The 13,472-nt window shown below is 37.3% G+C and overlaps 1 protein-coding gene across 4 annotated transcripts in view; it reads left to right on the forward strand.

Annotated features, from left to right (window-relative positions):
- The window catches only part of Iftap (intraflagellar transport associated protein), a 59,017-nt gene extending 46,699 nt beyond the window's left edge, over positions 1-12,318 (forward strand). For all 4 annotated transcript variants that reach the window (XM_005000966.4, XM_063227787.1, XM_003463853.5 and 1 more), the window contains 2 exons: positions 4,588-4,724; positions 12,076-12,318. In XM_005000966.4, coding sequence (XP_005001023.1) covers positions 4,588-4,724; positions 12,076-12,240 — 302 coding nt within the window. In that variant the 3' untranslated portion in view covers positions 12,241-12,318. The remainder of the gene's footprint in view (positions 1-4,587; positions 4,725-12,075) is intronic.
- Positions 12,319-13,472: the final 1,154 nt, after the last annotated feature.

The following is a 13,472-nucleotide window of genomic DNA, read 5'->3' on the forward strand; positions in this document are numbered from 1 at the left end:
AGCTTGCAAAGAGCCTTTTTTTTTTTTTTTTTTCTCATGGGCTCTTTCTAGCTCCCTTAGCAGCTCTCCAAGGCTTTTCAATAGCTGGATATCGTTTTGTAATTTATTCAGCTTTTCTGATCGTTCTTGGTGGAAGGCTTGGACTGATAGTAACTAGACTAGTGGCCCCAGGAGGACGTGGTCTGGGAACTCTTGGGAAACTCTGAGGTCTGCATGTCATGTGTACTGATGTTTACAGTGATGTTGCAGAAGCAGTGAAGGGGAAGATACTGGTACCTTAGTGTGAATCATAATGGTACCAAACTAACGAGCAGTCATTATCTTCACTGTCAAATTTATGGTCGCAACAGATGCCATTTTACATTGAAAATGTCTTTAAGGAAGTAGCAAAATGATTACTTTTACTAATTCTTGTCCATTAACGTACTTCTTTTTAATGATTTGTGTAAAAAAGTAGCAAGTACTCGCAAAGCATTTTGACTGTGTATGGAAATACAGTGGGTGTCTTGTGGAAGAACTCTTGAGTGCCTGAGTGATGTGCTAAACTAGTTTTTCTCTTTCATAGATGACTGTTTTCACTTGAAAGAATGACTGAAAAACTGGTTCTCAAAATGAATGATGCTAGCCTCTCTGTTCAAGGCAAATGACTGATAGTATTCATTGCCCACGATAAAATTGGCAATAGATCAAGTGAAAATTTGATTTTTAGAAAACTTGTATTCAGCACTGTGAGCTTGATGGCTTCTTAATATTTAAAGGCTTTTCTGGTAAATTTGGTGATATTAACTGATGGGATTTTTTTTTAGTCTGCATAATGAAATATGTCAACATTTGGAAGATTTGCATAACACAGTGAATCAATATTTTCCAAATAAACAATTCATGATGTTACAAAATTATGCATAGAGGGAATATTCACTCAAATTGCAAGATAGACCAATAGATTTTAATGTAGCTGAAAAATGCAGTGATATGTTTTCAGATTATTCATTAGAACCAACCACTAAAAACTCTTATCATTTTTAAAGCTCTGGCATATTATTAAGAAGAATATCCACAATCACATAAAAAGATCTTCATTTTCCTCTTTCCAACTATTTATCTGTGTGAGGCTAGATTTTCTTCATTTACTTTGGCTGAGACAGCATATTTCAAATATTGAATGCAGAAATAAATATAGGATCCAGCTTTCTTCTGTAAAGGCAGACAGTAAAACCAATTTGAAAAAATGTATTTTTTAATAGATGCTAAGTTATGATTTTATTCATTTTAAAGAGAGAAAAAAAAAAAAAAACAAACAAACAGGAAAATCAAGAAGCAAACAAACACTCCAGAATACAACAAAAGCAAAATGAAAACAACAGCAACAACAAAACCCAGAATGATACAGGAATGCAAAACAGTGCTTCTTTTCTTACTGTTTTCTTTGTTCTTTAGAAAATACTATTTTCATAAAAATACTTATATTGATATGTAACAGATTTTTTAAAAATATGATTCAATAAGTAATATTGGAATCTTTGCCAATCTTGTAATTGTTGATAGCAATAATCCATGTAAATAAGAGTTTTGGGATCTCAGTAATTAAAAAAAAAAACTACTGATTAAGGCCATCATAGCTTGCAATTATGTATATAAGAGGCCTTACTGGCTAAAGCATTTGTTATCCTGTGGTCTTTTTGGCTGTAGAAGTTCAAATTTTCAGAAAATCATGACTGCTTTATTTGGTAAGAAGCAAACAGGTTGGTTAATTATACAAATATATCCAACAAGCTAAGTATCATTTTAGAGTTCAAACTATCATAGTCAAATACATTACTCACTCTTTATTAGATTAAATCAGTATAGCTTTTGACTTGCTAACCATTGACTACGCACAGAAAGGCAAAGGGCATAAATAGTGTTTAATATCAGAAATCCTTAACATGTAATAGAGAAAGAAGAGATTAAAGTGTTTCAGCCAGTGTTCTGATGCAACCTCAGAATTCAGTTTTGGAAGTTGCCTCAACTACATTGCATGCTGCCCAATATAGTGACATTTGGTTAAGTTGAAAACAAGGCTTTCAGTTGTTTTAGACAAAATAATTAAGATCAGATTAAGTCTCTTACAAGATTTTCATTTTAGAAAGTTTTGCAGGGCGTTTCAGGAATTCCTTTTCCCACCATTAGTGAATACAATAATTTCTTCTCCTGAGAGTGTATAGGTATGTGCATAAATAATGCACCCATGATTGTAAGATAGCTGAAAGGTGGCAGTAATTTTCTTTATGACATATGCCCTCCCATCCTTTTTTCATTCATATTTTGTTTTACCTTTTATGCCTTTGTCTTCTTTATAGTTAGGGCTGTTTAATTTTCTTATTGATCTTTCTCTGATGGATTTTATCAGTGAAAGACTTACCTGTATAACAACCACTGGTTTTTAAGGGTAAGCATTGTATTTTATATCATCCATAATATCCAATTGGCAGGTAGACTCTTGATAACTTGCTGTGCAAGGTTAAGGACTGAGATGCAGAAAATTCATTTCTTGTTTCCATGTATTGCTTGAGAATTCACTGTATATAAGGTGTTGTGTTAGGCACCAGTAAGTATGTATCAGTGCATTCTGCTTTTATACTGAAGAATTAATGAAGATATAAGATATAAGATATAATATATAATATATAATATATAATATATAATATATAAGATATAATATAAGATGGAAGATATGGAGTCAAAGAATTGTTCCTATGACTGTGAAATTGTTAGGGGGAAACCGCCACTATCTTTTGTTGAAAATCTTACTGGTTTTTGTAAACAAGTTAGGAAGGGAACAGTTTCAGCAATGGAAATGCAGACTTTTTTTTCTTGCTGAACACAGTCAGAATGGTGATCTTAAATAGCCGCAAAAGCAGAATTGATTTTAATTTCACATCCGAATCAGTGTTTACACTGGAAGCCAGTGGGTCTGGAAGATAATGCTTTTCACATTGAGAAGCCCTACCTCTTCTTTCTTGCCTGATTTTAGCAGGCTCTAGCCAGGCTTGAATTAGCCTTAGGCTGTTACGCAAAGGAGCTCAGTGCTGGAGTTGGACTTTGAATGCATAAATAGGCGCATTAGAAAGCCAGTCTCTCTACTCACCTTCTTGGGTTCAAACACTGTACTTCCCTGGATAAAAAACCCTAGGAAATTGCACTTGATGCTGCCTAACTACTAATTTGCTGCAATAGTGGCATTTCTTCTGGAGTTTGAATGCATAATCTGATCACATTAATGTAAAACGTGTAATGAAAGTGTTTATTTAAAAGAAGTTCATGATGTGTTGAGGTACAGACTGCCTGGCTGTGCCCTTCCTAGCTGTGGGATGGAGAGAGTTAGAGCTCAGTGCCTGAGACACTGGAAATGATAGAGCTGTTGGGAGATTTCATTGTGCTAGGACAGATATATAAAATGTTGGGTATGTGAATGTTGGCTATTATTACTGTTTTTATTTCTGCTAATTAGTGAGATCTCATTCTAAGATTTCCATAAATGATCCTAATAGAACTGCCTTCTTCACTATCTCCCCAACATAACTTTCCATTTCTAGGTTGTCTATATTGCCAGTATTAACAATTCTGTAATTATGTTTTTTAATTCTGGTGAGAGATGCATTTCACATGAGTTTCAGTCTTTGAATATCAATACCTGCTCAATTATCTTCCTATGGACGCTGCCATTGGCAACTGCAAAGGAATGCCTGCTGCTAATTAATCACTTCCACTGAGAACTTAATTAGTGGCTTAATTAGGATCATCCTTGAGTAGCAGGCAGCAGCAACCTAGCCAGCTGTAAGCTACTGGCCAGCTCTAGCTAGCTCTTCTGGTCCTGTGGAACTGGCTAAGGGGAGGCCTGTTGTTGCTCGACCTCCTTAAAAATGGTGTGAAAGATCACCCACCGACTAGTCTATGGATGCACTCATGAACTGTCACACCATGTGACAATAAGGGAGCACCTCCACTTCTAATGAAGGGATCAGAAAACCAAAGGGGCTTATTGAATTGTGATTGTGACAAATAAGCAGCCAACATGTTGTTCCCAAGTGTTGAAAAATGAGACCATGCATTCTGAATATGAGAGAGTATTTCATTTTACTGCGAAGAGTTAAAGTACTTTTCTTCTGGCATGGTTGTTTTGTTATATGTGTGTTTTTGAAGTATTGCCTTATCATTGCAAGATGAAATCAGCACTCCATTTTCTTTCTCTTCCTCCCTGCAGGAAAATTGGGGAAATGAAGCAAAAGTAGTATCTTCCTGTGTTGTTTTCCTTTAGAAGTAGAAGTTGTGTTAGGAGCCTAAGACACAATCAATTTACTTCCAAACCATGATTTCCCCTAGACTTTCTAAAAGGACCTTAACTGCAACAGTAAGATAAAATGAGAGCATTAGTGGCTGTATTTTATAGAAAGGAGAATCCTTAGAGTCAGTTTCCCAAATGAGGACAGGCTCCTACTTTCAAGGAACATATTTGCCTCTTACTTTTGATTGTGGTAGGCTTTTAGGTGACTTAGGTACATTGTAAACTTGGCAAAAGGATCATTTGAAATATTTTGCATCCAACAGATTTGCTGCTGCTGCCAGGAGAAGCGGATGAGGATATAAGCAGCACCGTTCCTTCTTACCTTCCTTCTGTGCACCAGCCTCTTACTGCTGAAGTGAAGCCGAAGCCCACCATAAAAGGAAAAGAGCCCAATGAAGAGGTACTCACAGGGAATTCAGTCTCAGCACACCGCCCAAATTGTGTAATTTGTCCCTGCAAAGAAGTGCGACTGTACCTCTTTGCTTTTGTGTTTTTCTTGGTTTTGGGAAAATTAAAAAGAACTGATCCCTCGCACTTCCATGTATCCCAGAAGAGCATATTTCTTTTAAACATGTGGAGCAATTATGTTTATATGTAGAAAATGTTTTTATGGTGTATGCTGTGCTATAGCCACTTTGAGACTATACCATAGAGAGAAGAGGCAGTTTTCTGATTTTAGTCTGGACCAGTCACCTTTCTTACCATTTCTTAGGTCCTATATACCTTTTATATTGGTTAACATCTGGTCAGACTTTTATAGCAGAGAACCCCAGTAAAGATTCAAGTGCTGAAAGGGAGGAGAAGTTTCATTGAATAGTCTATAGAGGGCTTTTAAAATGGGCGAAGATCTTGTTCCCTGGAAGTATTAGGGACCAGAGGTGCCCTGTCTCTGAATGTCCACTAACCCTTGGGACGCTGTCTTCATATGTGTGTTCCAAGTCAGGTCACCCTTGTACCTTAAAGGTCATGGCATGGAAGCATGGGGAAGCATGTGACCACAAGGTTGAGGATATTTTATTGCTGTTCACGATTTACTGGTAACCATTTAGGCACAAGGTGGGCTTGAAAATGTCACCTAACTATGGGCTTCAAAAGCAAGAGAGAATGGAATCTTCAGCACAACTTTACCAGATACACAAAAGTCATCTTTTGCTGTCATTTTGCAGCCCCTCTTTGTGTATTTAACAAACATATTGGCTGCTCGTGGTGCTGGGAAGTGACCTTTCCACTCTCTTAATTCTAAAACGTCAATGCAATCAGACAGTAGATGTTGTAAAGGACTCTAATATTGCTTTCTAATAAAATCTCTAGAGTCTTTCTTGATTAATCATTCAGATGCTATCTTGAAGATATTCTGTTATAGAATATCAGAAATAATCTACACATTTCAATATTAAATCGCTAATTTCCTTATGGGTCTTTTGTTCACTGGCATCACAAAAAGTATATTTGGGGTGCCTGCAGGCTTTTATTAAACTCATGAATTGGAGAAGACAATGGGTCAAGACAATTAGAAGCTAAACTTGCAAGATCATTTCTAGAATGATAAACTTGAAAGATCATTTCTAGAAATTATTTTCATTTTAAGAGTTATGTTCTTAACATCATTTTTGACCATACAAGGTATATAGCACCAATACAATTATAGAAAAAAAATATATATGTATTCTCTGATAATTGTAGACATTGTTATAAAGTGATGTCAGTTAATGGACAAAGTTTCCTTGACTTCCTCTTAATTGCCTATTAAGAACCCATCACTTTTCTAATATGGATTGGACCTATTTGGTTTTCCCCTAATTTTATTACTGGTTTTATGTGTGTACATTTTCCCCTTACTGTTAAACATTTTCTAAGAACCCTCTATTTACTACTTGCAAATAAAATCTTGCCTTGTTTGCTCTATTTTTGGGGAGAAATTTTAAACACTTTTACAGAGCACACATTAGTATGTTCTATAAAAGAGTTCATGTCAGGAAGTTGAAAAATTGTCCCCTGCTCCTACCAAAACATAGAAGAGGTCTTATTTGAATTTTGAGATGTATTTTAATAGATCTTCTGTTTTTCCAGTTCATAATGGACCTCTAAAAATTTCCACCTGTAAAGACAGTTTATTTACTATGCCACTTTGTATGCTAGCTGGCAGCTAAATACTGCCATTATTGACTTGAGCATTAGTTCTGTTTTCTTTAATTTGCCTATGTGGTACTATGAATGAAAATGATTCTTCCTTTAACAGTGTCTTTGTTAGAATAAGTCACATGAACCATTTTAAGGAAACTTGATGTTTTCTAATAGCGTACAAATTCTGTTCCCTGAGAGCCCACAAAAAGATTTCAATTAGACTTGAAATTAGATACCTGAAATCCACATATTTCTCTCAGCTCCTTAGGCAAAAAACAAGTTAATAACTTAATTCACAGTTGTTTTGCTGGTTAGTAGCAGGGGATTTGCTGTTCTGTTGCACAAATTCTTCTCTGACATAAATCAGAATTTCGGTTTGTAGTCTGAAACCTTGGAGTGTTAACAGCTTTGAACCCAGAAATGAACCTAACTTGAAAGAGAAGATTCACGAAGTTTGCCACCACAGCCGGCAGCTGAAATGCGCCTTGCTGTGTTTTAAAGCTGTCATTTGGAAGGTCACGGTGATGCTTTCTGAACTGCAGTGCGCACCCAGTCTCACTTTGAATTTCGTATGCGTCTCTTGTCTTGGAAGAGTCTAAAGTCGCTCATGCAAGTCTTCATAAGCTTACTTAATTCAAATGTAAAACATCAGAACAAGTGCTGGCTTTGGCACCTATATCCAGTAGATATGCAATAAATATTTATTGGATGAAAAAATACACAGAAGCTCTCACCACTTACTGGGAATGATTTTCTGATATAATAACATGGTTTGTCATTCTTTCTTCTCTCTTGGTTCATTCCCCTTAACATGTAAACGTGTTCAGGCCTCTCATCCTTAACACAAGGGAACAAAACAAGGAAAACCACCTTCCCTTCACCTTGGACTTGTGCTTTGTTATCTCCTGTTATTTTTCTTTTGCCCCCACCTTCTTTTTTTTTTCTTTTATTCACCCCAACTTTGGAAGCCATTTGATTCTATTAGTTGATTCTATCTTTCCCTCTATTCGTCTTTCAGTATATTGCAAAATGTCTTTTGGCACAGTGTCCTGCCCGGGTATGTTTAGAACAAAGGCCCTAGTTACTTTAGAGTGTCCCAGTATGGATACTTTTCAGTTTGCATGTTAGTGGATCTCTGCCCTGAAACCACCGATGTCCGGGTACACTCTCGCTTCACACTTGTGTTAGTCTTCTCCGATTCTTTTTGTCCTTTTCTGACAGCTCTTCTCTGCATCCTTGGGGTTTCCGACCCTATTCATCCCTGATGAGTTGGTTTTCCCCAGTGTTCCATGACCATCCGCCCCGTGCTTCTTCCTGCCCCAATACTTGGGTGCATTTTTGTCTTTAAAATTACTGCTTTCTGTGCGTGTGCCTCTGTATCTAATTTCGGATTGTTTTCTGAGTTTCAGGTTTGTATATTCAGTTGTCTTTTGGATTCTTTCAAGTACTTTCAAACTCAACCCATTAAAAACTAAGCTCATCTTTGCCTGCCTTTTTTCCCACCTGACTGCTCCTCTGCTGTTTTTAGACCCAGTCCGTGCTGCTGATTTTACTTTCTAAATATTTTTCAAATTTTTGCCCTGTTCTCATTGTCTCTTGCCTGGACAGCTTCAGCAGCATCCTGACTAGTTTTCTGATTGTTGCCTTATCCCCCTCAAATCTACCACCAGATTAATCTTTAACCTGAGCTATACAGTTTATAAGTAATCTCCAACAGGTCAAGTGTATCTTTCTCTTCTGTACTCCAACATGGTTTATGGTAGGTGCTCAGTACAAATTTGAATAAATGAAGGAATGTACCCGAAATGCATACAGATGACCAAGTGTTTGCTTTGCTTGCAAAAAACTCTCAGATGCTTTTATCCTCTCTAGGATGGTTTGACATCATCTTCATCTGTGGCTCCTGTTTATACTGTGTCAATCCTGAGCTCCTTTCAGACTCACCCATTTGAAATTCTGCATCTTATTTCCATGACCGACTCATGTGAAACTCTCACTATCTGCTAAGCTGTTCTCTCACTTTTGTTAACTAGTACACCTCTTAAGATCCTGTTTAGCTGTCTCCCCTTCAGCCTTCTCGGGTTCTTTGCTGGAACCCTGTGTCTGGCCTGGGTTGCAAAGCCCTTCCTTGTTCCGATAACCCCTTCACTAAACCATTTGTACTTACCACATTGTACCATAATGATTTGCTTGTTTATGTCATTTGTCTGTGATTGCTTGCAGCTATTCATCCTTGGCTTTCTAGTTCTTTATTCTATTCCTAGAATTTAATAGAAGGCACAGATCTTTCTTGTGAAAAAAAGAAAGAAAATATTTGAATGATTGCAGGGAACTATTCCTTTGACAAATGAGATCATTAAGATTTTCAGTTTCTTGCTTTTCTACGTTAGCATTTAACTGATTGCCTTGGAAAATAACCTAGCTGCAGCTGCTGTATTTAATAACTCTTAGTTTCTAAGTGAAGAAATTTACATACTTATTTTTATACCTTTAAGTTTATTATAAATGAATAATCCTTGTTTAAGTATATTTATTAACATTCTGAAAACCTTTTTCTTTGCTGTGGTTTTGATCACTACATGGTGATTGAAGACAATTGTGTACCATAATAGAGAATTTAAGTGTATTGAAAAAACTGAAACATACGATTTTTCCATTTAAGAACAAATTTCTGTATCTGTAATACCACAGTGTAGGACATTAGGACCACGCAGCATATGGGAACCTCACAGTTCCCACCCATGGGTTGGGTGGGCAGCATCTGGGAGAATAACCTGGCCATGTGTCCTTATCAGAATATGTAGGAGCCCAAAATGCCATCCTTACCTGCTCTGGGCTGCTGAGACAAGCTAGATAGTAAGTGGGGTGATGTATAGGGACTGGTAGGACTTTTTTTTAAAGAGGGGCAATACCCAGTGGAGGGTAAAATAAGCCTCTGTACTTTTCTATGTTTCCATTTCTCTTTTTCCAGTTCCTTTACTGGAGAGTATAGGAAATGATATTGAAATAGTTCATTGCTTGTATCTTCATATTGAAGTTACGAAAGCCATGGACACAGGCTTTGCTGTATTCATTTTGCCAGTGTCTAGTCATTCATACATGTTTTAAGAGTAGACAAGAAAGAAAACAATAGCATTGTTTGTGTTGATTGGGGGGAGGGCACAATATGGCATTGCTGGGAGCTTAGCAAGAGGATTTGGCTCACTTTCTTGCCTCACTGGGAGGATTGTTGAAGGCAGAGTGGCCACATGTAGTGAGAATGGCTGATTTTAGAGGCTGCAGGGTGGGGTCTGAGTCCTAATGTCATGAATACACATGGGATGTGTGATAAACAGCGCATGAGAGATCACCGGACATGCTTTAGTCTAAAGCAACGAGTCTAGTTTTATTTCTTCCCTATGGGCTGAGATCATGGAAGATGTCAGCCCCTGGCCAGAGGGGAGGCAGAATTTTATAGGGCTTAGGGAGGCAGCTGTTTTCTGAAGGAAACTGGGGGATGTGATGCCTGTGGTCGAGGTTTACAGAACATTCACAACAGCAGGTGCAGGTGCATAGGTACTGTCGGACTCTTTGGTGGTGGGAGAGATTGCACAGCCTGACCTGGTCACATCTTTATGAACTTCTGCTCTGTGTACCTAGGACACCATGGCCCATTTGTGGATTCCCTATTGTTTGTTGATAAGGATTCTTTTGCTGACAGGGTCTTACCTGGGTCAGACCTGACTGGTGGAATACCCTAAAGCCCAAGAGGTGTGTGCTGACCAGTCTTAATTTAGATCATGAATAGATGTGCAGCAAAATCTCATCAGACTGAACACTCTGGTTGAGATGAGATCTTCTGCATATCTTGTCAGGATCAGTTAGAATTGGCTCAGGGTGGGAGATGGCCACGTAAACAAAATTCTCTTGGTACTTACTGCTGAGCAGAGCTGGAGGTGGTCCAGGTGCTCATGTTCAAGAAATGAATATCTAGTGTCCTTGTGTGTATGTTTTGTCACTGAAGTTTATCTTAGCAATAGTTCCCCTTTGTCATTTTGCAAAATTGAATCTCAAAAAGTGATGAAAATGGACAGATTGGTCACTCAACTCTGAAGGTCAATGGTCATGGCATTACATGTGGCCTTGAGGACATTTTCTATGCGAGGCTGTAGAACTGCTCATTTTAATAAGTAAATGGTCTTTTCTCCCACAGAACTGTGACTAGATTGAATTTTGCTGGTGTTTTTTGAATAGGGGTAGCTTTATCTGAAGTTAGATTGCCCTGGATTCACATGCTGCTTCTTCTTTTCCTTACTAATTGTGCAGTCATGGCTAAGTTCTTAGCTTCTCAGAGTCTTATAGGAGGAGAAAGGTGTTAAGAGGGTTTAGTCACTGTTTGAAGATTACTGCTAATGCCCTCCAGGTTCCTGGTAGTGGGAATGGCAAAGAGTGGGGACCCTGTCACCTGCAGCTCTTCTCCTTACTCCCCACCCTCATGTGCACAGGCTTTTCCTAACAAAGAGGAAGCTGCTTTCTCTCTGCAATTTGTCTCTTGCTGGTTTTACTAAGAAGGTTGATAAAAGCTTGGGTGTTTGCTATTAGCACGGCACACCTAACTGCAAGACTCGACTTGTTCAACAACTAGGAGAGTTCTACTTTTTTATAATTTATTTTTCACCTTTCGTAACAGCATATAGTTTCCAAGTGATATGCTTCATTTTTACAAATATTTCAAAAGCCTGTCAGGGAGCTCATCCTCTATGCAAGAATATTTAAAACTGATTATTGTTTTAGGGCACTATTTTTCATTCTTGCATAAGCCGTAGTTTTCAATCATTTCAGTATCGCTCTATGTATTATAGATCTGGGTAGAGGTACCGTGGATGGTTTCATTAGGTCATATCCCATTTGCTTTTGGAGGGGCTTTTTAGGAAGTGTTACAGTGAGATTTAATGCATTCTCTTTTGTTTATTGGAAAATTTGCTTTTTGTCTATCCTTTAGGAAGTCTTGAAAACTCACAAATTTTGAATAAATAGAGAAAAACTGTCATATCTCTTTACAGCTATTCTGACTTGTATTTAAGTTGCAGTATATTAAAAGATTCTTGATAGAAAGCATTCCTGGACATTTTAATTCTTACCATTATTGGCCATGGAGTGATGGGTATTAGCTGAAGAAGTATAGTAAGTGGGGGTTATTTTTATTTTTGAAAATTATGCTTTATTAGCACAGGTCTTTATTAGTAAATGGGATAATGTATTTAAGGTTGATAAAAATCTTAAGATATATTTTCTCACATTTCAGTGTCACTCGTAATTTTTCCATGTGCCTTTAGTCCTGACACTACAATTGAAAAATGTAGTGAATGTGTACACAAGAGATTTTCTGATTCTTGCCTTAGGCAGAATTAGTTAATGATATTCACACAGATACAGCATGGTACAAATGGGGTGGGCATATTAAGAGGTTTAAATTAGGTCTAATTGCATAATTGAATTTTTTCTTTAATTAAAAAACAGCTTCACCAACTAAGTGTTGAAATCTAAAAAATGGTTTGATTAAGTATTAATAAGGAGTTTATATTTTCAACCTTAGCTTCATTTACAATGATTTTGTAATTTTTTTCCTCCACTGTTACCTTTCGTAGGTACTAGGAGATGAGGTTCAGCCCTTTTCGCTTGATGAAGACTTTGATTATGACAATGTGACCCTAACCCCCAAGTTCACTTCTGCAGAGATAGAGACCATGAAGCTGCTGCTGAAACAGGAGAGAAACAACACCAACACCGATGCAGATGAACCCCACAACTGACTTGCTCAAGCATCTGTGTGTTTATTTTTATTTTGTTTGTATTTAAACGACATTCAAATAAAAGATGAACCAACCGTATTTTTTCATGGAAATTAATACAAGTACATTCATTGATCAGTTACTTATCATTAAGAAAATGGAGCAATTAACATGGCTGAAGCAATGGCCTCCCTTTTCTTTCCTTCCTGAGTTTTCTTCTGTTATCCTGTGATTGGTTAATAAGAGTTGAAACACGATCCCATCTTCTTGGGCATGAAGGGTGATTATGCATATAAAATATACAATGTACACATAGAGTAAAAAAAGCTTGTGCGAGTCGGTCACTGTCCCTGGCGCTGTAGGGGTAGCAGAATCAATGAGAGTGTTGAGAGATGAGGTGCTGGGATTGGTTGGAAACAGCTTTGATGAAAAAAAAGACATCCGAGAGTTTATATGTCATACATATAATTCTTGAAGTTTGTTATTACCCTTAAACTATTGTGATGATAGGGATAAAGTACAAGGAATGCTGTGTCTCTGGGAGTTTAAAATACAGATGGTAAAAACAAGACAGCTAGAAAGTAAAGCACATTAGGATGTACTGTTTATGTAGACTATCCACAGACGTATAAAGGGGGACAGGAAAGATGGGTGAAGGCCCAGAACAGTGGCTTTGATGCAGTTTTTATTATTGAATGAGTCAGTAGCAATTCAAATCATTTGATCCTTCTTGGTTAATTTTCTTTGCTCTTTCCAACAGACTTTAAATGTTAGATCACTTTTAGGTGCACTGCAGAACTGAAGACGCAAGTGAAATTTGTTCCTGTCACCCGTCAGCCAAGCACCCAGGAACTGTGTTCATTTTTCTCTTCCCTTTTCCTCTCCATGGTGAGACCACTTCACGTGAGATCCACCTCTTAAATTTTTAAGTATGTAATAGTATTAGGAACTGTATGCTTGATGGTGTACAGCAGATCGCTAGAATTTATTGAGGTATAACTTAAACTTTACATCCACTGAATAGTAACTCTGCATTTTCTCCTCTTTCCCAGCCCCCAGAAACAACCATATTGCTCTTGGCTTTTATGAGTGTGGCTATCATGGACCCCCATATATGTGTACATGTAATTTTTTCTGTTATTAGTTTATTTCATTTTGTATAACACCTTCCAGTTTACTCCTGTTATTGAAGATGGCAGAATTTCCTTTTTAAGGCTGAATAATATTCTATTTTATGTATAGTCCATCTTTCT

Source organism: Cavia porcellus, unplaced genomic scaffold, assembly GCF_034190915.1.
Source record: "Cavia porcellus strain 051 isolate PalLab524CR breed Dunkin Hartley unplaced genomic scaffold, mCavPor4.1 scaffold_17, whole genome shotgun sequence".
Classification (NCBI taxonomy): Eukaryota; Metazoa; Chordata; class Mammalia; order Rodentia; family Caviidae; genus Cavia; species Cavia porcellus.